The 27,305-nt window shown below is 43.2% G+C and overlaps 1 protein-coding gene and 1 pseudogene across 2 annotated transcripts; both read left to right on the plus strand.

The window, feature by feature from the left end:
• Positions 1 to 72: 72 nt before the first annotated feature.
• On the plus strand, positions 73 to 25,395 carry LRRC66 (leucine rich repeat containing 66). 2 transcript variants are annotated; one of them, XM_027102972.1, is made up of 5 exons: positions 73 to 178; positions 447 to 944; positions 10,438 to 10,607; positions 17,395 to 17,587; positions 19,109 to 25,395. In XM_027102972.1, the coding sequence occupies exons 2-5, from the start codon at positions 452 to 454 to the stop codon at positions 20,980 to 20,982; spliced, it is 2,730 nt and encodes a 909-aa protein (XP_026958773.1). In that variant the 5' UTR covers positions 73 to 178; positions 447 to 451; the 3' UTR covers positions 20,983 to 25,395. The 2 variants fall into 2 exon arrangements, with proteins under 2 accessions (XP_026958773.1, XP_026958775.1); XM_027102974.1 differs by lacking the exon at positions 73 to 178 and having other exon boundaries at positions 433 to 944; positions 17,398 to 17,587.
• On the plus strand, positions 12,670 to 14,142 carry LOC113618789 (dr1-associated corepressor-like; annotated as a pseudogene).
• Positions 25,396 to 27,305: the final 1,910 nt, after the last annotated feature.

Here is a 27,305-nt window from a genome sequence, read left to right on the forward strand (position 1 = left end):
TATGGCTTGTCACTCATGTGATAAAGCACATGGCTGATTACCGTGCTGTAAAATAAGGATAATAGACTTTGCTCAGTACTGAAGACCAGGAAGGAAGCAGAGAAGTTTTTCATCTTGGTAGGTTTCCCTCATTCCAAAGCAGACTGCAGGGTGAGTAATCCTGGAAAAGCAGACACAGGTGAGGTCCAAGTGAGTACACATTTTCTGACAAATCAGGAGGGGTTCCTTCTTTAAAACTGTGGCATAAATGTAATTTTACACTATAGCTGTTTACCATTTTGGTAGCTACATTTTGCCCCACTGTCTAAGAAATCAAACATCCGTGTAAATTGACAATCAAGGCAAGATAACTTTCCTGAATCTTAAATTGAAAATTAAAATTTCTGCTTATTTGCTATTAGTTTTTACATAAGTTATTTTGAATAAGTCAATTTTTCTTTCTCCAGGCATTATGAAAAACCTACGTCTCAGAGTCGTTACCATGGTTATAGGTCTTTATTTTACTGACACAATGACAAACCCATCAAGAAAAAGTATTTTATTCAATTCCGAGTGCCAATGGAACGGATATCTTCTGACAAATTGTTCTTTTGCTGGAAAGCATGAAATACCTGTGGACATATCACAGATGGCAGCCATAGTGGATGTAAGTTCCAGTTTCTTTAGGGTTCTCTTACAAACTCACATGAAAAAAGAAGAATGGAATATAAGACACCTGGACCTCAGTAACAATCTCATATCGAAAATAACCTTAAGCTCTCTTGCACATTTTCGTGCTTTGGAAATATTAAACCTCAGCAACAACGCTATTCGCTCCGTGTCATTGGATCTACTCAGTTTCAAGTCCTTGTGGGTGAAACGCCAGAGAGGCAGCTTGAGAAATGGGCTTCCATTTCTAAAGTTGCTCATTCTTCAAAGAAATAAACTCAGTGACATTCCCAAGGGTAAGTACAACTTTAAAAGATGGACTAGACCAAGAAACAATGAGTATGTGGAGAGCTAATGTTTTATGTCAATAAGAATTCCAGGTTTGTTTTCAGTTTCAAGGAAAGAGCTGAAAGTAAAGCAGTTGGATCAGAGCAAATATAATAAAAGGAGTTTCTTAGTGGAATTTTAAGTTATAATATGTGGAATTTAAAGTCAATGTAATTTAATCTCCCATTGCTATAACTTACATTAATCTTATATGGATTTGTCAAGAGATACTAGGAAGTATTTAAGTACTAAATAATAATGTGTGATTTTAAATTACCTACTTTGATTTATGTATTTTTTTTTACTAATTACAGAAAAGCACTGAGAAATAAGTAGTTCAGATACTTTTAATATGTAACAATGCAAATTAAGTGTTGCCATATTTATAATTTTTATTTTTACAGAATACATTTTACATCTTCTTATCTGGTTTTCCTCCAAATGTAGACTACATATATGCTAATATTATATATAAACTTCCTTATTATCAAATCAAAGTAGGACTCCTTATCAGAACTCCACATACCCTCCTATTATAATAAATTCTCATCCATTCCAACACTCAATAATCTACATTTTGGAGTTCCTTAACTAATCCACCAATGTTTTATTTAGAAAATGTATCAGATTCATAAGCCAGAGCTTCCTTTTTATATTCAGGAGTGCTAGACAGTTTCCTTTCCCTGTCTATTTTCAGTCTTGGTCACTCTTTGCTAAGTACTTACTTTATATAAGATCTTATGCTAAAAAAAGAAAGTGTAAGGATTTTCTCATTTTTCTCCATCTCAAATTATGCATATTTAGTTTTTCTCATTTTCAGTTCTTTCATTTCATGCTTTTATTTTTTTGTTTTTTCATTTATTTTTTGCTCTTTCTCCAGTATCTTGTTTTAAGCATAATTTTGACTATAATAGCCTGGCAGGTGAAGGGACTACTATTTCAGTCACCACAGCAGCAGAATTGTGTGAGAAGGACAGGAGTCTTCTCTCCCTGAACTTTCCCATAAAAGCAATGTATAGTATTTTCAGTGCAAAGTGTAAACTAATTGCGTTTTATTTTATGATTTTTATCATACTGTTCTTATTACAAAAGGAATGCCTGTTTTTTGTAAAATATTAGGAATTAAAGAAAAATTTAAAGGGAAACATTAAAGTCCCTCATGTAATATGTATTCTTCAAGTTTATTCTTTATGCCTACATATATATTTTTCTTTCAAAATTGGATTTACTGTCCATAATATTTCATAACATAATTTTATATCACAGAATATTTTGAACATCTTTACATAATTAAGCAATCTCATAAATAATATTTTAAATAGTTGAATAATTTTAATATATTATAATCTGTTCAATCAAACAACATTTAGATTATTTCCATTTTGTTTGCTATAACTCTGATGAACATCATTAAAGCTACACATATCCACATGATATAACTGTGTTTTCTAACTAGTATGGTAGATGTGAATCTCAACCCACAAATTCAAGTGTACTAGAGATATAACCTTCTACTGTTTATAACTCAGCACAGTTTCTGATTCTGAGCCCCCATTTTGCTAGCGTCAGTTGTGGTGGGATGTACGGGTACTTAAACTTAACATCAGTTTTTCATGGGCTTTCCTTTATCTTTTCCTAGATTTATACCGCAGCTCTAGAATCTTATACCCTGACAAGGCATCAAAGTGTGTGTGTGTGTGTGTGTGTGTGTGTGTGTGTGTGTGTGTGTGTGTGTGGTGTGTGTCCCTTACCCCCTCTAGCCAGAGAATGTTTCTTTTCAGTCTTTCAGTTTGTAGAAAATTCTTACGTGCTTTTGTTTCTTCAAAACTCTCTATCTAGATCTAGAAATTCCTTTCCTCTAAAGATTCAGGCCTTTGGAAAACAAAAGCCAAAAAGACTTGTAGTCGCCTCTGCTCACCTCTGCTTTCTGCCTTGCCATGTGCCTCCCCTGGAACAATTAACACAGAGCTTTTACTTACTGCTTGAACAGAGGGAAAGGACACAAGGAAAAGAGAGACAGGTAAAAGCTTAATATGTCAAGATATTATCCCACCATAACAGTAGATAGAGAAACGCTGACTATATCTCCTTAAGGCAGATGAATTCTCCAGAGCTAACTGGAGGTTAGGATGAATACATTTCATTTAAGGACCAAATATCTCTATAAAATGCAGATGCAGTCCCATCCTCCTTTCCCAAGTTAAACTTCTGCCTCCCAGAATATCAGGAAATATGTTAAGCTTGCAAAGGAGGGGATAAAAAGATGTGAAATGAGTAAATCCTTTATCTGAAATTCTAATGGAATTCTAGCAAATAAAACCATGGAGAGATGAATGAAACAGATTGATGATGGAGGGCCACTGTAAGCCCTGAATCTAATTGGATGTAATTCAGAGTTCTTTTCTCCATAGCATTTTGGGGTTTGTTTTCCTGTAATCATCATACACTTTCAGTTCTTATTAGGGACTAGAGTCCCCTCTGGCGTCCTGTCCCATTTTATGATTCTGTGACTATGGCTGGGTAACTCTGACGTTGAAATCCCATTTTCGAGGGAAAAAGCTGGTAAGAGAGGTGCTCCCTGAGGTGCCATCCTACTCCTGACCTTTGTTCTTTTTTGATTCCTTTATCCTACGCCTTTTTAAAGGAAATGTCTAGATAATGTAATATTTACTCAGAACTGTGAGGATTAAAGGAAAGACGTATCTTAAGAACCTAACTTAACACAGTATTTGGCATCATAAACAGTAGCTATTAATATGTGAAAAGTACTTCATAAACTTCTAAAGTACTTTGCAAATATTAGTTCTTATTACTCTTGGCACAAATTGAGAATAACAGTCTTTTAGAAACAAATGATAAATTTGTTTTTGTCTGAATCTCAAGTTATCTTTTAAAATGTTAAATAATTATTGCAGCAGATGTGACTCCTAGCCCACTATAATTCATAAGCAGGGAATCATTTGTATCTATTTACATAGGTATTTGCACTCATCTAAAGATAATGATTAATTAGAGATTTCTCAGAAAGCAGCAGTCAAGCAATTGGCCTATAGCACCTTTATAAATCATGTTTCACATATCTTAATATGGTGACAGTTTATAGAGCCAGTGAAAAGTTGCTTTGACTGTGGAAAGCCCATTTTTGTAAGGGTGAAAGATCACATTGACTAACCAGCTCAGTGTCAGCTGATTTCCTTTCTTGATGCTGATCATCTGTGATGTTACCAATAAGCTTCATGTTGGGAAAACATCCAGAGGAGGTACTGGCCAATGCAATTCACAAAACAGAAGCTAGCCATGAATTTAACCTTCATGACCATATTCCTCCCATATTCTTGGAGTACAGCATTAATAATGGAAAAATCAGTTTAAAAAAATTGAAAACAAGGGGATTGGTCTCCAGTTAAACTATCCCACTTTCATCAAACAGTATTTCTGGAGTGCCCACAAAGTGCCTGAAAATGTATCAGCACCAACATCTTACTGAGTTTCCAGTTAGGTTGAAAGACCAGATGTGACAGCCTCACATTAACATACTAAATTCCAGAATCCAAGAGATAAATATGTTGTCAATGAGATGAAATAATACCTGATTTTTGAAACTGGTGGAGGAGAAAAAAACATAACCAGCGTATTGTTGAAAAAAAAGTATATTGTACTCTTCATTTGTAGGGAATTAAACCTTTCATCCTGATTACTGTTTGGATTATGGAAATACCAATAACCAATGTTCTCAAAACCAATTCAGGTTCTAAAGTAACAAAATGAATGTATATCATTAAGCTAAGAGGTCAAGGTCTTTGGCTCACCTATATAAATTTGACCACATTAAGGGGCTGATTTTATGACTCAAATATCTTATCCAGGATCATTCCAGACTCTATTCCAATTCCTAATACTCTTTGAACTTGAAGCCATAACCCTTGAATATCATCATTTTATGTTATCAGATTATCACATTTGGGAGACGACTTAAGAAATTCAGCGTCCAAAGGAATGTTTCTAAGATGGTGTAATGTCTGGGCATGCCCTCTGTGGCCTTTTTTTTCTCATAGACACTGAGATAATTTCTTGGAAATAATGAAACTGCCTCTGGCGTTCTAAATGCAAAGGCTTATCAAATTCCTGCCTATGTGACCATCAGAAAGCAGTTCAATAAATAATCCCATCTCCACAAAAGCGCCTCCATATGCCTCTCCCAACATTGGACTCTCTCAAAACATAAAATGTACTCTCTGATGTCCAAGCCCCAGCTCTTAATGCGCCTCGCAACCTCTTTCACTCACCTGAATACTCCTCAACATTGATTCGCCATGCAAAATATGTAAAAGAACATATTCTCTTATTGAGAACCACAGCCAAGTGTCATAGAAGAGTTTACCCAAATTTTCCAACTCCATCTTGAGAGACTGCCAAACAAAAAGGTCATTTGCAGGACTCCACTAGTTCCCTTAATAACATTGCACCTTAATTCTCTAAAATTGGAAGGAAAAGGAAAATCTTCACATGGGAGGAGTAACTGAACTTCACAGTCTTAATTCCCCTGTGCAGAAGTTTCCCTTCTTCTTGGGGATCTTAGCTTGATATTAAGAAGGGAATCAAATAAGAGGATATTCTTATAACTCTCCATGTTCAAAATCCCCCCCAGGCTTGGGCATGCTCTGGTCCCACTCTTCCTAGTTACTCTTTTACTTTATCTTTTATACGCCTTGCATTACTCTATTTGCTTGCTTATTGACCTTAAGCAAGTCACTTAACCTATAAAAGCTTCCTGGTCCTTATCTTTAACTGGAGATAGTGATATATACAGGGTTGATGTGAGGGTTAGAGACAGCATTTGTAAAAACTATAACACACAGAGTGATGACATATATAAAACATCTCTCATTGTACCTCGTACATAACAGGTGTTAGTTCTCCTTTAGGGCCATTTGATCAGCCTGAGTATCTAATTCTGTTTCCCATCCTAGTCTTTGCTATAATAGTCATCACCTCCTTGATTTCTGGTACAATGAGTAACCGAAGGTGGTTTTCATTCTCTTTCTACAACTGTTCAGAGTTTGTATAAAGTTCAGAGCGCTCACCAACAGTCTTGCACTACAGTTCATACTTCTGTAGGCCTGTATAATGTTGGAGACCCCTGATTCTCCATGTTCTGGGTGCTCTGGTCTGTCCTCTGGCTCTCTGAACCACACTGACTTGTGAGACCATCAGCACTATCAAGATAACTGTCCATCACCCCCCAGAATTCCCTCATGCCTCTCTGCAGTCGATCTTTCCCACCCATCATCTCTCCCCTGCCCAAGTAGCCACTGATCTTCTTTCTGTCACTATCGATTCATTTGCATTTTCTATAATTTTATATAAATGCAATCGTTCAACACATTCTTTTATTTTTGATGTATCTTCTTTCATTCAGTATAATTATTTTGAGATTCATCCATGTCGTTGTATGTATTAAAAGTGCATTCCTTGTTATTTCTGAGTAGAATTTCATTGTGTGGATACTCTCATTTACCTGTCAGCAGACACTTGGGCTGTCTTTTTTGGTATTACAAATAAAACTGCTAGCTAAAGGGATGGAGAAAGATTCGCCATTAGAGAAACACTAATCTAAGGAAAGGTGGAGTAGCCATATTAATTTCAGACACAGGAGACTTCAGGGATAAAGAAAGCACTACTTAATGATAAAGGGATCAGTTCTTGAAGGGGATATAATAATTCTAATGTGAATACACCTAACAATAGATTGTCAAAATATGTGAGGAAAAACCTGACAGAACTGTACAGAGAAGTGAGCAGATCTGTTACCAAACCTAACTTGTGTCTGCTGGCCCGATGTGCAACAAAGCCCATCAACTGACACCGGGTTGTGGTGAAGGAAAGCACAGACAGCATTTACCTCAGGGTGCCGAGGAAGGAGAACAGGCAACTCATGCTCACATGGCCTGAACTCCTCGATGGTTTTCAGAGAAGAGTTTTTAAAGACAGGGTGAGGGAGAGGGTCACAGGGTGTGTGATCTGCTCATGCGTAATTCTCTGATTGGTTGATGGCAAAGAAACAGAGTGATGTTTCAGGAATCATCAGCCTTCTGGTTCCAACCATGGGGTCTATGTGCTCATGGGGTCAGCATGCAGTTAACTTCCTCCACCTGGTGGGGTCTTAGTATCTGCAAAACAGCTCAAGACTATGACTCAGGATATTATCTATACCCTTGAGGAGGAACTAAAGGTCTTTTTGACTTTTTTTTATAGCTAAACTATTATTTTTCTCAATTGAAGTATAGTCGATTCACAATGTTGTTCCAATCTCTGCTGTACAGCAAAGGGCCTCAGTTATACACTTATATACATTCTTTTCTTATATTCTTTTCCATTATGGTTTATCACAGGATACTGAATATAGTTCCCTGTGCAATACTGTAGGACCTTGTTGTTTATCCATTCTAAAGGTAATAGCTTGCATCTACCAACCCAAAACTCCCCCAGTCTGTCCCTCTCCCTCCCCCACTCTCCCTTGGCAACCACAAGTCTGTTTCTGTTTTGTAGATAGGTTCATTTGTGCCATATTTTAGATTCCACATATAAGTGATATCACGTATTTGTCTTTCTCTTTCTGACTTACTTCACTTAGTATGATAATCTCTAGTTGCATCATGTTGCTGCAAATGGCATTATTTCGTTCTTTTTTATGGCTGAGTAGTATTCCATTGTATATATGTACCACATCTTCTTTATCCATTCCTCTGTCAATGGACATTTAGGTTGCTTCCATGTTTTGGCTGTTGTGAACAGTGCTGCTATGATCACAGGGGGGCATGTATCTTTTTGAATTATAGTTTTGTCCGCGGATATTCTCAGGAGTTGGATTGCTGGACCATATGGTCATTCTATTTTTATAAACTATTATTATTTTGTCTTGCTTGACTGTTTTCCTTTGTTTCTACATTTTGTCACTTCTGTGATTGAATTTGCTCTTTGGAACTTGGGGAAGCCCTAGGAGGCTAAAGCTTTTCTACAAATGAGAGGCCAGGGACACAGGGGACTGTCCCTGAGAAGGTCCTGCAAGGTCCAGCTCCATGTCAAATCCACTGTTACAGTTGGAGATTTCAACACCCCCCTGTCCATTGATAGAGACCAAACTAGACATGGTCTCCCTCTCCACTGAACTCCCGGGGTACTTATTCAATTCAATTAAGTACTAGATATGATAGGGACCATGAGCTCACATCCCTGTACAGGTCAGGCAATTATCATGAAAATGTTGAGAAACTTCTTTCATATCAGCTTCTGTGTTGCATTTTTCTCAAGACCCATAGATTTGCGTATTAAAACACGTAGGAATATTCTTCAGTCCAGAAAGAAATGTATTTTCTCCAGAGCTTATATTCAAAATATTTAACAAGAGGCCTTTAGCCTGGGTTCCCAAGTTGGATGCCTTCTGGCTGTAATGATGAAGCAGAATCCTGCTGGGGGTGGGAGGTGGAAGGGAGAATAGACTAAAGTGCCTAGCGCAGCGGGGCAACACACAGTGGCTCAGCAGCAGCTATTTATGAACCAATATGGAAGTATTTCTCACCAGCATATGCCGGCTGAATCTCAGCCTTGGCTCGCTCTCTCTTTTTTTTTTTTTTTTTGCGGTACGCGGGCCTCTCACTGTTGTGGCCTCTCCTGTTGCAGAGCACAGGCTCCGGACGCGCAGGCACAGTGGCCATGGCTCACGGGCTCAGCCGCTCCGCGGCATGTGGGATCTTCCCGGACCGGGGCACGAACCCGCGTTCCCTGCATCGGCAGGCGGACTCTCAACCACTGCGCCACCAGGGAAGCCCTCTCTCATTTTTTTAAACATGCAGGCTTCTTGGCCTATCCTTTATCTTCCTATTTTTGATAGAGACATCATATTCTTCTATAAGTGCATGCCCCATCCGTAGCAGGCAGCCCTCATTCAGCTCCAGCCAAATGTCTTGTGCCAGTTGAGACTTATTTTTCAAGAAAAGCTAGAAATGTACATGTTCATACTGAATCTTTGATGTTGGCTCAACAACTTTTAAATCTCTGTGCAGGTCAAACACTGTGACTTCTAGCCTATTGAATGTATATTATATATTGGGCATTACAAGTGTTCACAAAGGTGTGAATTCTGCCCTGAAAGGACTAATCATCTGATGGAGAGGCTGACGAACAACAATTATTTTACAGTCAATAGTGGGGGTAAAACTGCTTTATATAACTAACAACTTTTTCTTGTGTGTGTGTCTTATCACGCAACCAGACGCAAAGTTTCTCCACTGTCTTTGTCCTCAGCACTAAGTACCATGCTCATAGTATTTCGACTGAGTTGTCGTCCTTGTGGTCTCTTGCTTAGTCTGCACAGCTGAAATGAGCAAATGAGAACATAGATGTGCAACCATTTCATTTAGGTCATCATGTCTCTGCATAATTAGTCTTACAGTAAGTACTGATAGTTTGCAGATAGTAGACAAGGAATAAACCCTTCTGGAATTGAACCAACCTGATCTGCTATGTAGTCGTTTGTTAAAGACGCAGACTATGTGTGAGAACAGAGCAGAAGGAAATGTAAAAATGCAGGGCTTCCACGTGAGACTCATGTGGGAACTCAGATTTGGAAGACTGCTACGGCTGGTACATCATTCTCAACCTTTACCTTCAGTGCCAGATGGGCCTCGTGGTTACTTCTGGAATCAAGTGAAATACAAAGGCAGAGACCAAAACTCAATTCTATTATTTTGCCGGAAACTAAAACCTCTAGCTCTAACATATTACCTTTGAAAAATATAAAAAATAGTTATAATATCAACGATAAGGAGTTAAAGGATACAGCTACAAAATAGAAGGAGGACATCTTAAAGGGGGAAGAATTCATCCATGTAAATAAAGCATCAAAACAACTTTTTCCTCTATAACCATAGCAAGATCATCCTGTTTTACCCATAGTTCAATCAAATAAGCAAGTATCATATTTACCGTTTCATTCAATCAAGGTTAGATTTTTGATTGATGCTTTTATTATAAAATGAGTACATGTTCATTCAAAGGAAGAATTCAAAAGTGTATAAAATCGAAGCATAGTTTCACCTCCCTCCGCCATCGTACTTCTAAGTGTAGCTACCACTGGTAGCTTAGTTCATCTCCTTCCAGGCCTTCTACTCTGCTCGCTTGAAACATGTGTGTATGTTTGCATGTGGCCTTTTTTTCCCAAGAACATTGGAATTATACTCTACTTTCCTGCAACTTAACTTTTCCTTCCTGTTCAGTTATTTCAGGTTGATCTATCCCATTCTCTTTTAAGACTACACAGTATTTTGTAGTATTGATATAGCCATCCTTTGCCCATTTCTCTGTCGTGAGCCATTTAAGTTGTGTCCAGTTTTCCACCATTACAGACAATGCTGCAGTAAGTACCACCAATTTATATTTCAAGTTGCTTTTTAATTTTAACAGGGCTGTGGAAACTGAAGTCATTACAGAGTTTGGATCTGTCATTCAATGGGATAACGCAAATTGGTTTGTCTGATTTTCATAACTGCCTGCAACTAGAAAGCCTCCATTTAAAGAGCAACAAGATATTCAGAATTCATCCAGAAGCCTTCAAGGACCTAAAAAAATTACAGGTTAGAAAATAGTGTTTATACTATTTCTAATATGCAGAACTATAGGCAATGCTATTAGAAGAATACTTTCATTGAAGAGTTTCTTCGTGCCCAGTAGTACTGGCTACCAATCAAAAACTATAAGTCTATTTTAAGATGCCCCTAAAAGAGCTGAAGTCTCTCTCTTGCCTCAAAAATCCAAGGCCTCAGTAGTGGACATGAATGTGGACATTTTATTTGAACATGTAGGCTCAGCAGCAAGGATTGGTTCATTATTTTTCCTAAATCTAATTAAACCCAACTCCAAGCTTCCACTTACCAGTTGGCAAGAAATTAAATCTCGGTTATTAGCAAGGCTCCCTCCCTGAACTACAAGGTCAGTCAAAGGTCCCTGGGGTTTTATGCAATTTGGGAGTATATGGGCCTAAATGAGCTCTACACCCCATAGAGCCCAGGACCACATGGGCCTCTGAAGGCCAGTGACCCTGATGCTTCCACACCAAAATTGGGCACAGAATGATACAAATCATAATGATATCAACTCATCTTTGCCTCCCACTTACCACGTGCCACACGCAGTTCTAAACATCAGAGCCAGGTTGGGGGGATCGACGTCACATTTTGGAGGCATGGTGCCTGTCTCTCGGGCACCTTGCAGTGAATCTCACCGAGGTCCTGACAGCTGGGAGTGTGAGTAAACCCTAGAGCCCTGCTCCGGCTTTGGCAGCTTCAGCCCCTTCTCCTCCTAGCCCCTTCCTCCTCTCTCCTCCTCTATGGGGAGATATTGTAGAATCTCCCCTCAGTGCTCCTTTAGAAACACCAGGACCTAGAGATGGCTTAGGAGAAGCTTGAATCCCCTGTCCCCGTAACCTGCACCACACACCCCCATTCTTTATATAGGCCAGTATCATCCAATAAAGCATAATGTGGGCCACATGTGTAACTTTAGATGTTCTCGGTAACTAGATTTAAGAAGTAAAAATAAGCAGGTGAATTTAATTTTACTAATATATTTTGTAACCCAATATATCCAGATATTATCTTTTACACATGTAGGCAATGTAAAAATTATTGAGATATTTTCCATTCTCTTTTTTCATACTAAGTCTTCAAAGCCCTGTGTGTATCGCTGATGCTTGGTATCCAAGGGGATTGGTTTCAGGACCCCCATGGGTACCAAAATCTGTGGATCCTCAAGTCCCTTATGTAAAATGGCATAGTACTTGCGTATAACCTAAACACATGCTCCCATATACTTTAAATCATCTCTAGATTACTTATAATAATACAACGTAAATGCTATGTAAATACAATGTAAGTGCTATGTAAATAGTTGCCTGTGTAGGACAAATTCAAGTTTTGATTTTTGGAACACTCAACACTTTTTTTTTTTTTAAATTATTTTCTGTCCATGGTTGGTTGAATCTGAGAATGCAGAAACCACAGATATGGAGGGCAGACTGTATCTTACCCTTACTGCACATCCCAGTTTGGACTAGCCATAGCATAGCTGCAAGACAAATGCCCAACCTCACCCCTGCCCCTTTCAACCGGAATGGCCCTCCAAGCCCGTCCTCTCTCGGAGACTAGTGACGCAGTGGTGAGGGAGGTCGACTCTGCAGCCAGCTGCCTGAGTTTAAACCTAGGCTCTGCCCCTCGCCAGCCACACGATCTTGGGTAAGTTACCGAATCACTCTGTGCCTCAGTTTTCTCATCTGTAAAAGGGAGGTAAGTTGCTTCCTTCTTCATAGAGTTTTGTGAGAATTAAATGTTTTAATCCATAGACTGTGCTTTGAACAGTAGTTGGAATACAGTAAGCCCTTTATAAATGTAGACTACATATAGAAATTCTAAAGTGGTTGCGACGCCCTACTCTTTTTTTTTTTTTTTTTTTTTTTTGCGGTACGCGGGCCTCTCACTGCTGTGGCCTCTCCCGTTGCGGAGCACAGGCTCCGGACGCGCAGGCTCAGCGGCCATGGCTCATGGGCCCAGCCGCTCCGCGGCATGTGGGATCCTCCCAGACCGGGGCACGAACCCGTGTCCCCTGCATCGGCAGGCGGACTCTCAACCACTGCGCCACCAGGGAAGCCCAGCTCTACTATTTTAACATACAAATCTGATTGTAAGCTTTCACGACAAGGGCCTGGCCCCTGCTTGCCCCTCCAGCCTCATTTCAAGCCACCCTCCCCTTGCTGACTGCATTCCTGCCTAGTTTTCACCCCAAGCCCTCCCCTATTGCTGATCCTTTTGCCTGGAAGAGCTAACTCTTACTACTCCTCAAGGAAGCCTTCCCTGGGTCTCCAGATTGAATTAGTTTCCCTTTATACACAGGTATAGTAGACTCTGCTTTTTCCATATTGCACGTATGGAAACTGAAATTATTTCATTCTAGGTATGGCTTAGCCATTAATGCCTATATCCCCATAACCCTTCTACCAGACGGTGAGCTCTTTGAGGACATACATCATGTCTATTTTGTTTTCTAATGCTTAACATATGTCCAGTACATACCATGTTTTTACAAACACTTTTTGAATAAACAAAGGAACGAACGGCTAGATAATGATCATGGATAGGTGTATTAGTTACCTATTGCTGAGGTCAGCAATCCAGGCAAGGCTTGCCTGGGGCCTCTGCTGAAGGTGTCTCAAGAGGCTGCAGTCAAACCACGGAGGGCAGGTGGGCGACGAGCAGGCCCAGGGGCCGGGAGGCTGCGGGCAGTGGTGCTGTGCCCGGCGCAGCCAGAGAGGCCCCGAGATGCCGAGCAAGAGGAGGTACAACGTGTGGCTCCCACCGGCCCGGATCAAGAAGATCGTGTAGACGGATGAAGAGATTGGGAAGGTGGCGGCGGCTGTGCCTGTCATCCTCTGTCGGGCGCTCGAGTTTTTCCTGGAGTCACCGTGGAAGAAAGCCTGCCGGTGACCCAGTCCTGAAACGCCAAGACCGTGACCACATCCCACCGGAAGCAGTGCATTGAGCTGGAGCCGCAGTTTGACTTCTTGAAGGATCTGGTGGCATCCGTGCCTAACATGTAGGGGGATGGGGAAGACAACCACATGGGTGGGAACAAGGGTCCCCGCAGGGGCCGGAAGCCAGGAGGCAGCAGCCGGAAGAATGGTGGGATGCGAAGCAGAGGCAAAGACAAGAAGCTGTCAGGGACAGGCTCACAGCAGGAGGATGTCTGAGGATACAGATACTGACGGGGAAGAAGAGACACCACTGCCCCCATCCCAGGCCAGCCGCCTCCCTGCCCACTTCCAGAGCCCCCCTGACACCCTTCATGCCCTTCACCTCGACTCTGCCTCTGCCCCCAGCACCCCACCCCCTGGGCCCCTCAGCACCTGAGGCAAAGGATGAAGAGGATGACGACTCCTAGAGCCCTCTGCCCCCCAGGCCACACCCGCTTTTAGCTGGGTTTAGTTGCTTTGGGGGAGAGAGAGGTGTTAGAGCTGTTCTTAAGTTTATTATCGGATAAATGGATAAAGAAGAGGTGGCACATATATACAATGGAATATTACTCCGCCATAAAAAGAAACGAAATTGAGCTATTTGTAGTGAGGTGGATAGACCTAGAGTCTGTCATACAGAGTGAAGTAAGTTAGAAAGAGAAAGATAAATACCGTATGCTAACACATATATATGGAATTTAAGGGAAAAAAATGTCGTGAAGAACGTAGGGGTAAGACGGGAATAAAGACACAGACCTACTAGAGAATGGACTTGAGGATATGGGGAGGGGGAAGGGTAAGCTGTGACAAAGTGAGAGAGTGGCATGGACATATATACACTACAAACGTAAGGTAGATAGCTAGTGGGAAGCAGCCGCATAGCACAGGGAGATCAGCTCAGTGCTTTGTGACCACCAAGAGGGGTGGGATAGGGAGGGTGGGAGGGAGACGCAAGAGGGAGGAGATATGGGGATATATGTATATGTATAGCTGATTCACTTTGTTATAAAGCAGAAACTAACACACCATTGTAAAGCAGTGATACTCCAATAAAGATGTAAAAAAATAAATAAAAATTTTTAAAAAGTTTATTAATAAAATAATAATAAAAGGGGGGAAAGAAGGCTGCAATCAAGGTGTTGGCCAGGGCTGGAGTCTCACCTGAAGGCCCAGCTGAAGAAGGATCCACTTCCAAGCTCATGTGGTTGTTGGCAGGATTCAGTTCCACGTGGGCTACTGGGCTTCGGGCGCCATTCCTTACTGGCTATCAGCCTAAGCCTGCCGTCAGTTCTGTGCCGTGTGGACCTCCCCACAGGGCAGTTCACAGCATGGCAGCTCGCTTCAGAGCCCGAAGGAGAGAGCCTGCTAGCAAGAACATCACAGTCTTATGGAATGTAATCGTGGAAGGGGCATCCATTGCTTTTGCCATGGTCTGTCGGTTAGAAGAGAGGCACAGGTCTTGCCTATACTCAAGGGGAGGAGATGACCCAGATGGTGTGAATATGGGGGCAGGTTATTGGGGACCTGTCTGCCGTCGTCGTTATCAGAGCAGACGAGAAAGTCCACTTAACTTGGCAGTGCTCTCGGTTCACCACAAACAGGCCGTCAGATTGCCTGGGAACCTCATTTAGCATATTGTATACTGATTATATTTGTATGTGCAATTTCCCTATGCCTGTTTTATTTCCTGTGCATTTTCATTGTGCTTTATAAGTCTTCTGCAGCTCACAGGTCATAGATGCTACAGGCAAGCTAAAAAACAAGCCCAAGAATGTTCTGAATCATCTGTAATCCTAAATTACCTGAGCCGCCCAGAATCATACAATTTCTCCTTCTCTATTAACCCTTCTGCCTGTTCAGCAATAACTCTAAAAACTTCTTTGGGAACATGATGAGCATATTTGGTACCAGAAAGTCGAATATTAACATGGATGTAGTTGGGTTTTTTTCCAGGAGACGTATTTAATACTTGCATTTTATATTACATGTCTTTCCACGTGGAAATCTTTTCAGAAACCAGATAGATTTCTCAAAGCATAAATTCATCATCATGTGGAGGTAGAATGAAATGTTTCACTGGCATTTCATATAAGCATTCCTTCTCCTCTGCCATTCTTCTTAGAGCAGTGATCGTTAGCAACATTATATGCTTCTCCCAATCTTTCTATAACGTACACTCCTTTCAAGTGACAGTGGATGGCCACTTCTTTAGCCAAATTGGACTATTCTGTTTTAATCTTTTCTCAGAAATGATTCCTCCTGCATCATTTGATTAGCTCTCTGTCCTCTCTTCTGTGTTGCTTTTAGTTTCGTGATTTATAATATAACAGCTGCTAGGATGGGAAAAAAAATGCAGACATGCACTAAGAAGAAAATACCCTAAAAAACATTAGAATATTTCACCCTTTTGTTGAGGGGGGGGGTACATAGAAAACTATTGATCCTAGTCAAGGCCAGGCCAAAGCAAAGTTTTGTGGGGGTTTCTTTTTCCTTCCTGGTCCCAGTCTCCTACTTCCTATTTTTGACAGCCTTCCCTTGGGAGTCAAGAGTGCTTGGTTACTCAACAGTGCAAAGGTCCCCCTCACTACTGAGTCTTGGTTATGGTGCTGTTTGAGTGTTTGTCTGAGTAAAAGCTCTTTTCAGGAATTTATATAACCCAAGATTCCAGTGCTGCTTTTTCCCTGATGTTTATTAAACAATTGACCTGAATCACATTCAGCCTCCATGGTTTTCATCCATGGCCCTCTTTGTTACTTTTCAGCAAGGTTTGCGTTTATGATTTTCTCCCAAACCCCATGACCCCACTCTGGTGGCTCACGCTCCGGGCCTCCTCTGTGCATCCCTTCACTCCAGTGCAGTGGGAGCTCAGGCTCCGAGAGGCTGTGTTCTGGAGTGGAAGGCACACAGCTACGGAGCCAGATCAGATCTCAGCTCTGCCATTCACTCATTCATTCATTCATTCGTTCATTTCTCCATTATTTTCTGCGCACCTGGTACCAAGCCTTAGGAGTAGGGATTATATGGGATATACTGTGACCTAGCCCCGTTTCCTCCTCTGTAAAAAGGGGGAAATGACAAAGTTGTTGGGAGGAATAGACATAATGCATGTAAAGCACCCAGGAGGATGCCTGGTACACAGCAACGCTCTGCAAATGGTAGCTAGAGCTACACCTAACTATGCTGTCCTGGCCACATCACACCACCGCCGTATCCAGCTTCACAGATCCTACTCTGTGTTTTTAGAGTCACTGAATCCTTTTTGTTCCCCAGTTTCCCCTTCATTTCTGATGAGACTAGGAAAATTAGTCATTTTGTTTATACTGAATAGCCGTGGATGCAGAGAAATGTACTATTACCTTTAAGATAATACTTGATGCAAAAGAGCTCTCTTTGCCACTTTCAGTCAACCACAGTTCTTCTGGGCTCTCTGTCCTCATCATCCAGTATCTCCTGCCACTTTCAAGATCACAGTGCTTCTAGACATTCGAGACCTGATCTCTAATTCCAGACCTTGATAACAACTGGAAATCTAGGTTATATTGAACAGTACAAATCACAGTTTATAGGAAAGAAGGAAGGGAAAGTGACTGGGCATCTAATACAGGCACCATACTTAAAGTTTTCACATACATTTAATCCTCAGAACAACCCTGGGAGGTAGGCTCCTTGAGAGTCCACAATTTGCCAAGTCTCACAGAGTCCTTAGGGGCAGAGCAGAGAATTAAACCCAGTATTCTGACTCTGAAATCAGTGCTAAATTCGTATGGCTTCCATAGAGATATAGACAGTATCTGTAACTAGTTTATTTTGTCTCCACATGTCTTTATTCACAGACTGTCCTCAATTTGTTTCTTCTCAAGCAGTTTGTAGACCTCAGCAACAATGCTCTGACCGCCATTCTGCCGATGATGATCGTGGCTCTGGAACTTCCCCACCTGGAGGCTGACTTGGCTGTTAACCAGTGGCAGTGTGACTATAGCGTGGAAGTCTTCCAAAATGTTATTTCTGAATCCTGGAGAAAAAAGTGGAATGCAATTTGCAACAAGTCTATTGGTAAGTCAGTAGTGCCTCTTCTCTCAGAAATGGTTCCATTTAAACAGAAAAGAGACATGAAAAATTTAGTCTCATTTGAAACAATGACAGTCCCCCCAGAAGCAAGAGTGCTGATCTATGGCATTAATCATCCTTGGGCTGTATCACAGAAAAATCATTGGTACCTAACTGTTCTCCTCAGTTCATGAACGAGTTTCTTCACGTGGTCAGAGAAACCTAGTTCAGCCAGCTCAGAAATCACTGGCTTTGGTCAAAACCAGAAATTTCACAAAGAGAGAATTTTTCCCTAAAGCCCCCAAATGTCATATTTTTTATCCCAAATATTAATAAAATAACTGATCAAAGAAAGGACTTCTAAAACTTGAAACATTATTATTTAAAATGCTGGCTAACCCTCTGAAAGTATAATCCTACACATACACAAAACACACATATTTCAAAAGTATATTTTTCTTTGATTTGTTCCCTGCCACTCTCCCAAACTGCTAGAATATGTTACTGCAATTGAATATTTTGGAAAGCTTCCCCCACCACACGCACACTATTTACTATCTTGGCTAATTCTCAAACTCTTAACTGGGGGGAGGAAAAAAAAAAAGAGTCATTTTTTAAAAAGTGAGTCCTGGCCTCTGTTCTATTCAGGACTGCTATTCAGTAGAGACATGGCCATGCTTACCAGGTTTAGGAGAAACCCATGAAGATTAGAGAGAAGTCTTAATGGTGTCAGCCACACTTGGTTCATCGCCCTGTGAGAGCCACACGGGCATTCCGAGTGTGGAGGGCAGAATGTCAGGAGCCAGCAGAGAAACCCGAATATTTTTGCTGTTTGCCAGCACCGAGGAATGGTGAGGAAGTGATATAGCAAACACAGGTGTGGCCAAGGCAGATTTTTGCAGAGGCTTGATGGAATGTTCTCGTAAATGTGCAGTAAGTAAGGGAAGGCTGTGGAGAAAGGAGGAACAATGTGGCTGTCCCTACAGACTGGCTTCCTTTCTCCTGTGGGCAGCAGTCAGTCAGGAAGCCTAAGAAACACAGTCTCCCGGGCCTGGGAGCAGCAGACCCGAGCCTGAGAGCCTCATGTAAGCGTGCACAGAGCCTGCCACATGCTGTTGGCATCGACAACCGATCAAGCAATCAGTCAGTAAAGCTGCTAATCGTGTAATACCCACTTTAAATCTAGCTAGACGAGGACTGAGGACTCACAGATTATTTTTATTTATTTATTTATGTTTTTTTTTTTATTTATGTTTTTTTTTTGCGGTACGCGGGCCTCTCACTTTTGTGGCCTCTCCCGTTGCGGAGCACAGGCTCCGGACGCGCAGGCTCAGCGGCCACGGCTCACGGGCCCAGCCGCTCCGCGGCATGTGGGATCTTCCCGGACCGGGGCTTGAACCCGCGTCCCCTGCATCGGCAGGCGGACTCTCAACCACTGCGCCACCAGGGAAGCCCACAGATGCTTTTTAAACCACTGGAATCTCATTCCCGCGTCGACTCAGCGTGTGCTTTTACCCCCACTCTCAGGGAAGGAGGAGGCATACTGGTGGACGCCCACAAGGCGCGTGTCCAGAGAGACCCACCTTCCTCGCACTAATCTGAATCATACGAGAAGCCTCGCGACAAGCACAGCTGAGAGGCCCTGGGAAGTGCGCTTTTCCACCCTGCGCAAGAAGGACCCTGCGGGCTCTGACACCAGTGACGGGGAGAGGCGGCTGCCAGGAAGGGTTAGGAGCACCGGGGATGTGCAAGCTGCTGGCAGAAGGGAGGACGCTTCCCAGGACCTGGTCCTGGCCGTCTGTCTGTCAGTGTCCATCACGTTCTTCGTGGCTTTCTGCCTGGGGGCTTTTGCGAGGCCTTATGTGGACAGACTGTGGCAACAGAGATGCCGGAAAAAAAGTCCAGGTTCAGGGAACGTGTATTCAAACCAGGGCTTCTATGATGAGATCAAAGCTGTAGGGAACATGGAGCGGCCAAGGATGGATCTGCGCCAAACTTGCCACGATCCAAACCTCTGTGAGAACCAAGCCCCACCCGCGGCTGTCACTCCTGCGAGAACGCTGGCGCCGAGCAGAAAGGAGGCTGGCGGCGGGCAGGGCGGAGAACGATGCGGGGACCACACCGGGGCAGGAAGCGGGAAGGATAACGCGCTCCCAAATCACGGTGCAGCCCGGCCCGTTCTCCGCGGATGGCCGAATGCTGATGACACCCAACTAATGCCGGCGGGACAGGACTGCATCTACAGGTATGATATTCCTGGAGAAGTAAATTATGACACTGTGGCCGGGGAAGCTTCCCTCGGTGAGCGATCAGTGGGCATCCCTGCCGTGGCTGCCAGGTTACAGACAAGCCCTGGCTCAATCTGTGAGGATTCCAACGAATTAGGCCCACCCATCCCCAGGGAAATGACCACGCCTCTCTCCCAAGTGGTGGCTCGTACGAAAGCTCTGAGGACTGGAGAGAAGGAGGGGAGAGGGGGCAGTCCACACTTCCCTTCGGAGTTTTCTAAGGAGAATGTGCTAAGCGCACAGCAGCAAAGGCTCGAGGGCGCCGGTGACGAGGAAGAGCCCCTCGCCCACTACGGAGCGGCCACGCTCAGTGACCCAGGAGCCACGGACCCGTCCCCACCCGTCTTCACTCCGGGGTGGGGTCATGACCTGCATGTGACTCCTGCTAGCAAGGAACTAGCACAAAAGGACACGCCTGACGCTCAGTGCGAGCTGGACACCGATTCTGACGAAGGGTCTTTATTTACTCTAAGTTCAACAAGTTCGGAAGACTGGAGAAGTGTGGCTGAAGCAGAGGCACATGGTGAGGAAAACTGCGGAGCCAACGAGCCCCTGGGGGATGAGGACTCGGGGGAGAGGAGGGACAATGTCGTGTCATTAGAGAGTCTTGAGGACAGCATCGCCTTCCCGAAGATTCTGGGGAAATGTGAGAATCAGGAACATCATTCTGGAAAAACTCTCACTTCTGATCCAGACTACGGTTTGGACGCGACTCATCCGGAAAGTGGCTCTAACACCAATAAAGTTGAGGATCCGTTGACCTTGCCCAGGTCACCGGGCAACAGTCCTTGCAGTGATGAGATCCCAGGCATGTCCATTGACGACTATGTCACAGCTCTTCAATCCAAGGCAGCAGAGTGGCAATGCTCACTCAGAGACTTGGAGTTTTCAAATGTAGATGTTTTACCACAAACGCCAACATGTTCTGCTGAAGTCCCCTCAGATCCTGATGAGAGTGCCTGTGGTGAAGGAGATGCAGACATTTGTAAATATGAACCTTACGTTCAGGGAGTAGACACAGCTCAAAGCAATATTCCTTCCAAGATCGCTGTGGGGAAAAACTTAAGACCCTCACGACAAGTTTCTGAAGAGGACAACATGAATGGGCACTGATGAGGGGTTCGTGTGTCCTCGTGAGGACAGTGATTCCAGAAAGGTTATAAGCCAAACACAGTTATTACACTCCTCTGGTGACGAACCAGATCTTCAGTGTGAAAGGGGGTTGGGTGGTGGGAGGGGTATTTTGAAGATGGTGTCAAGAGCCAGGTACCACTATTACAGATGCTTCCAAATGAAACCAGTTCACTAAGAACACGGGAGCACTTCAGTGACAGAGACTGGGTTCAACATTCAGAGCCGAATCAGTGAATTTGATTCTCTAAATTCTTCCCTATGTTTAGTTAATTCTAATATAAAACTACCATTCACAAGACATAGATCATTTAGGTAGGAAAGCACTGAGATATTTGAACATCAAAGGTTCCAATTAATAAATTTTACATTAAAACTTAACACTGATGATGTTGCAGTTAGGAAAAGATGATTCTAATTTTTATACTCAAATGCAGACCCAGAGAAACCTGATGGTTGTTGGCCGTCTATAAGCATGTTCAAGTCCCTTCAACATTCACATTGAAGAACGGAAACACCACCCTGCTGCTCCCTCAGAATACCACCTTCTTTTCTCCTTTATAGCTAGGCTTCTCCAAGGAATAGTCAGCAACTGTCTGTTGACACACCAGCACACCGTGGTCAGGTTTCAGCTCACCGTTCCTTTAACCCATGCCAGTAGAGGTCACCAACAACCTCCCATGGGACATGCATGGACTCTTCGGTCTCATCAGGTAAAACCTCTGCAGCTTTGGACACTGTCGGCCACTCCCAACTTGACATTCTTTCTCCGTAGTTTTGTGACACAACTCTGTAAAGGTGAGGATCCCAGCAGGACCCAGACGGCAAGAAACAGGGATGACTAGAGAGAGTTTAGTGAAAGAACCATTTGGAAAGAACCGGACAGGATGAAGGGAAATTAGTAAGGGAAGGTGAAGGACCTAAAGGCTAGTAATAAACAGGGGGAAGCCTTTCCCACACTTGGGCCTGAAGAGACAAGGGGAATTGCAGCTACGGGTGCACAGCAGGAGCTGTGGCCTCTGGTAGAGGAACACAGCCACCAGGAATCCATTGTCCAGTAGGAGGAAGCCACGAGAATCACCACCTGAACTCTCTCTTCACCCTCCAGCCTCCCAGGGGCTGACCTCTGCAAGCCAGAGGGCAGTCCACAGCGGTCAGCCTTCCAGGCCACAGAGCAGGACAGAGAGGGGGAGAAAGTCAATTTGGAGAAGAGATTTGGGCAAACAGGGACCATACAGCACGTACTTGCTTTTGATTCTTCTACGATTCTGGTCACTCTCAGGTTCCTTCTACCTCCTCTTTCTGTGTTTGCCTGGTAAATATCTACGTTTCCCAGGGTTTGGTCCCGGACCTCCTTGTCTTCTCACTCAACGTCCTTTCCCCATGTGAGGTGTCACTTGTCATGGCTTTTCCACCATCACCTAATTGCTGCTGTTTCCTGCTTCCGTATCTCCAGCTCTGAGATCTTTCTGGAGCTTTACACTCACCTCCAGCTCCCTGTTGGATATCCCCGTGGGCACTTCTAACCAAGCAATGCCTATGCCTACAGTGCAACTCAGCAGCAACCCCTAATCCTCTCCATCTACCCAGTCTGATCCCCCGAGTTCCATTTCACTATCTGCTCCATCCAGAAACCCAGGAGCCTTCCTCTCTTCACTGCCCACATCTAATTATTGGCCACTGAGTGCAGCCACTTCTGGCCCCTCAACATCTGTCAAGTCCATTCCATCCTCTCGGTCCACACAGCCCCAGCTTCAGCTCTCACCTCGACACTCCCCCCAGATCTGTGACGACAACACACCAACTGGTTTCTTTACCTCCAGTCCTACGTGCCTTTATTAGCCCCAAGCTACAGCCAGGGGGGTGGTTCCTAAAACCCAAGTATGGTCACGTGGCTCCCCTGAGTAGGGTCTACATGGCTGCAGGCTTTTCTGTTTTTCTAGACACCGCGTAACTCCCTGTCTCCAGACCTTTGCCCACTTCACATCTGCCTGAAATGCTCTTCACAACCCCACCCAACAAGCCCCCCTTTAGCTCAGTAGATCCCACCTGGGTCCCAGCCTTAACTGTCACTTCCTCACGGAAACCTTCCCAGACCCCCTAGACTAAGTTAGACTTCCCTGTTGCAAACTCTTTCCTTACACAGGCATTGTCCTTCTCAGAGGAGAGCTTATCCAAGCAAGGTTAAATAATTGCTTGTGTGATTATTGATCTAATGTCTGTCTGTCCCTTCTGTACCCCTACTTCTGTGAGAGCAACAACAACAAAAATGTGTCTTGTCTCCTAAAGGCCTGGCATTTATTAGGTTCTCGATAGATGGATTTATTCAATAAATGAATGAAAACAAACTCTTTAGTGTGATACACAAGGATGTCGGTGACCCGGCCCAGCTTTCCATTCAACTTTCCATGTGGCATTTATCTCTCTGTGCCCTACCTCCTTCCTGAAAGCCACAGTTACAGACACACCAGACTATGTCACCCCACCACGCCTTGCCCACCTGCTCCCCACATCTGGGGGCACATCTGGCCTCTCTGCTAAGCCCTGCCTCATCTGCCTGGCAAATATCTCTGCTGTTTTCGAGACACTGTTTAAGGTCACCTCCTCCATGAGCCTTTCTTGGCTTATTCCTCCCAAGTAGAACAGACCACTTCCTTCCTTCCTTCGGCCCCCACTGCACTGCTGTGCATTCTGGAGAAAGCAAAGTTTCACGTGGTTTGATTGAGATCTACTAGAGACTCTTCTATGGGCCAACATCCAACTTCTGGGTGAAGTTCAGTGCCCGCATAGAGTCTACGAAGCCGAAATATCATCTCAGAGTTAGCAGTTACTTTATACAGTGAAAAATGACTATTTCAGCAGCACTGAGAAAAAAGTATATACAGTTTTGACTATTTTTGTTTGTTTTTGTTCATACTTCCAAAACAAAAGCTTCTGGTAATGTGGCATAAACATCACAGGCATTGCAGTTTAGTAGCTCTGTGTCTCAGCAAGCACTGGTAAAAACAAAACTTTAGAACCCCTCTCACTACGCCTTGCTGTAGGCTTGGCTAACACGGCTTGATGGGAGTGAGATTTGAGGCCTGCTACTTCCAGATTTCCAAAATGTCTCACCTTTGGGGTCTGCCCCCAAATTGACTCAGACTTTAAACTACCTAAGTTCCATAGATCTCCTTTACCCCAATTTCCCCCTCTGTTGTAGTTTCACTTATTTGGATTATGTCTCTAGTTCTATTTTTACACAAATGACCTTTGAAACATCACACTTTTCATTAAGATAAGTCTTTTTGCATTTCTTTAGCAGAGTAACTCAATTTTTTATCAGCCTAACAATTCCATAATAGCATATTTTCATCTAAGAAACATTCAAAAAATCCCTGGCATAATTTACCTTTACATGTTGCTAAAACTATTAAATACAACTTAGACTAATGGCTGCAAACCCAACGTATGAAACATTAAAATCTTTTCTTTTTTGAAGAGCAACTAGTGCCACATTTAATTGTCTTTTTAATGTTATCTTCTACCCTTCAGGTTCAATAAAGTCAGTTTTGGTTCATGTTGACAAAATTTTCCCCTAACCCTCTAGAATGGTTCAATGTGTAAGGCCTCAGGCCTCTCCCTCACTCCTCAGGAAAGATTCATCCAGTTCTTTTCAGTGGCCATGCAGGGCAAAGGAGAAAATCCAGGGAGTAACAACCAGGAATAACCGCTAGAACCACCAAATGGCAAATAAATGCAAGCTAAGAGATATCGCCATATTTCCAGTCTATTTGAAAGACAAAATCCATTCAACTCAAAGCTACAAGTTTTCTTTGAAGTACCTTCAGACCCAAGGGAGATGCAGGTGAGAGGGGAAGAAGGGGTTCCTATAGCCTGTGAATTTCACTAGTGCTTTATACTAGATTACTATGTCATCAAATAAAGTAAGTGGCAGGCCACAGACTTAACAGCAGGAGGGCTCACGAGCCTATCCACTAATAAGTAAAGGGGAGAGAGTGCCATCTTTCTGTCGCCTGAAAAATCTTATATTCATGAGAACTTGAGGGCAAGAACTGTGGCTATCTGAACATGGTTTCTGCATAAACTTCAGCCAGTTTATATTTTTCAAATGTTCTACTGCTATCTGAAAATTCTAGGTGATGTGGGCAATGAAAGTGTTAATGAGTTTTAAGGCTCTGTGGACTCTATAATTTAACATATAACAAATGTACTTCGGTTGCCAGAATGAACAAGGACATCCCGAACCTGGGCTAGAAATCTTTTCAGTCTTTTGCCGACGAGTATTTCGTCTGCCTTTGTGTGTCTGTGTATCTGCAATCCTGAGGCAATTCGTACGCTTAAACATAATAACATCTTTGCTCCTTTGAATAAATATAACACGTTACTTGAAAAGAAAATTCTCATTATTTTTCTTTGAATATCGTTATTGACTCTGGCTTTTCATGACTCAATATGTTGTAATTACCATAATTTTTTTGTTTTATTTTTATTTTTTGATACTCAAATTGTTGCAATTTGGTCAATGCATCCCCCTTTAAGCTGGTTTCTGTGTCCTTCTTCTGAATTTCTAAAGCATCATTACTTTCTGGCTATAAATGTTCCAAGTCAGCCTAGACTATTACCCCAAGAATGAAATTAGCTTCTCTCCAAGGAGACCTGCCTTCATTTAGTGGAGAATAAATAGTTCTGGTTTGTCTGCTATAAGGTGAAATGTGCATTACTGAAAAACCTCACATTCTACAAAATGGCACATTAAAAGTCATGGGGCTTATGGGATAAATAAAGTTGGGGAGGGCTTCCCTGGTGGTGCAGTGGTTAAGAATCCGCCTGCCAATGTAGGGGACACGGGTTCGAGCCCTGGTCCGGGAAGATCCCACATGCCGTGGATCAACTAAGCCCGTGAGCCACAACTACTGAGCCTGCACTCTAGAGCCCACAAGCCACAACTACTGAAGCCCGCGTGCCTAGAGCCCGTGCTCCGCCACAAGAGAAGCCACCGCAATAAGAAGCCTGCGCACTGCAACAGAGTAGCCCCTGTTCATCGCAACTAGAGAAAGCCCGTGCACAGCAATGAAGACCCAACACAGCCAAAATTAAATAAAATAAATAAATTTAAAAATAATAAAGTTGGGGAGACCACTCAAAATAGGCAACCTTGTAACCAAAGGACTAAGAAAAACAATCACTGGTACCTTGGAAATCACCTTGGACCACCCAGGCAGGCAGCTAGACATGCCTAGAGGCCACAACAGTAGACATTAAAAATTCACATAAACATTGAGTGGCAATGCTGGCCACAGTTTAGTTAGAGCAGAGCTTGGGGGTGGGGGTGGAGGTGCTGGGACAATCCAGCCCAAACCAACTCCAAGCCAGGAACTTCCCAGGCACAGGAGCCAAAAGTGGCACAAGGCTGGGGTGCACCTCTCTGGGCCTCCCCAGAGAGCCCGATGCAGGTGCTCATTTTCAATGTTCACAAAACACAGCTAAAGGATTCCTACTCCCAGTACAGCACTGAATTGTGGGATTGTTTTCTTTCCTGCTGAAGGTTCCAATTCTACTCCTCCTCTTCTGGCTCCCCTTGCCTAGAAAAAATCTGATATGATCAAACTTGACTTCTAGGTTAGACTGACATCATTCTTTAATTGCACATGAACTAATTCATATGGTAGAAACATGCTTTGTGAAACCATCCATTTCTTCTCTCTTTGTATATGCAGGGTACATTGAGAGGTGGAGACTATTCTCCCACCTCCTGGAATCTGAGCTGACCTGTGACTGCTTTAACCAATAGACTACAGCAGAAGCGACACTGTAGGACTTCCAAGATTGTCATAAGAACTTTTGCAGCTTCTGCCTGGGTGCCTTGGAATGCTCGCTCTGGGTGAAGCCAGCTACCACATGAGAAGTTCAGTTACCCTAAGGCCACCATACTGTAAGGAAGCTCAAGCTAGCCGTATGGCGAGAGAGATGCCCAACCAGCTCCCCACTGTTCCAGACTCCCCATCGGATGTCAGATATTTAAAGATGATGACTTCACGGAGTTCCCTGGTGGTCTAGTTGTTAGGACTCAGCGCTTTCACTGCTGTGGCCGGGTTCAATCCCTGGAGGGGGAACTGAGATCCTGCAAGCCTCGTGGCACAGACAAATTAAAAAAAAAAAATATATATATATATATATATATATATATATAAAACAAAGATATATATACTTCAGCCACAGGCCACACCTGACTGCATCCTATAAGACCCAAAGTCAGAACAACTCAGCCGAACCTGTCAACCTCCAGAAATGTGAGAGATAAT

This window comes from Aethalodelphis obliquidens, unplaced genomic scaffold (assembly GCF_003676395.1).
Source record: "Aethalodelphis obliquidens isolate GAN/ISIS:26980383/991018 unplaced genomic scaffold, ASM367639v1 scaffold6, whole genome shotgun sequence".
Taxonomy (NCBI): Eukaryota; Metazoa; Chordata; class Mammalia; order Artiodactyla; family Delphinidae; genus Aethalodelphis; species Aethalodelphis obliquidens.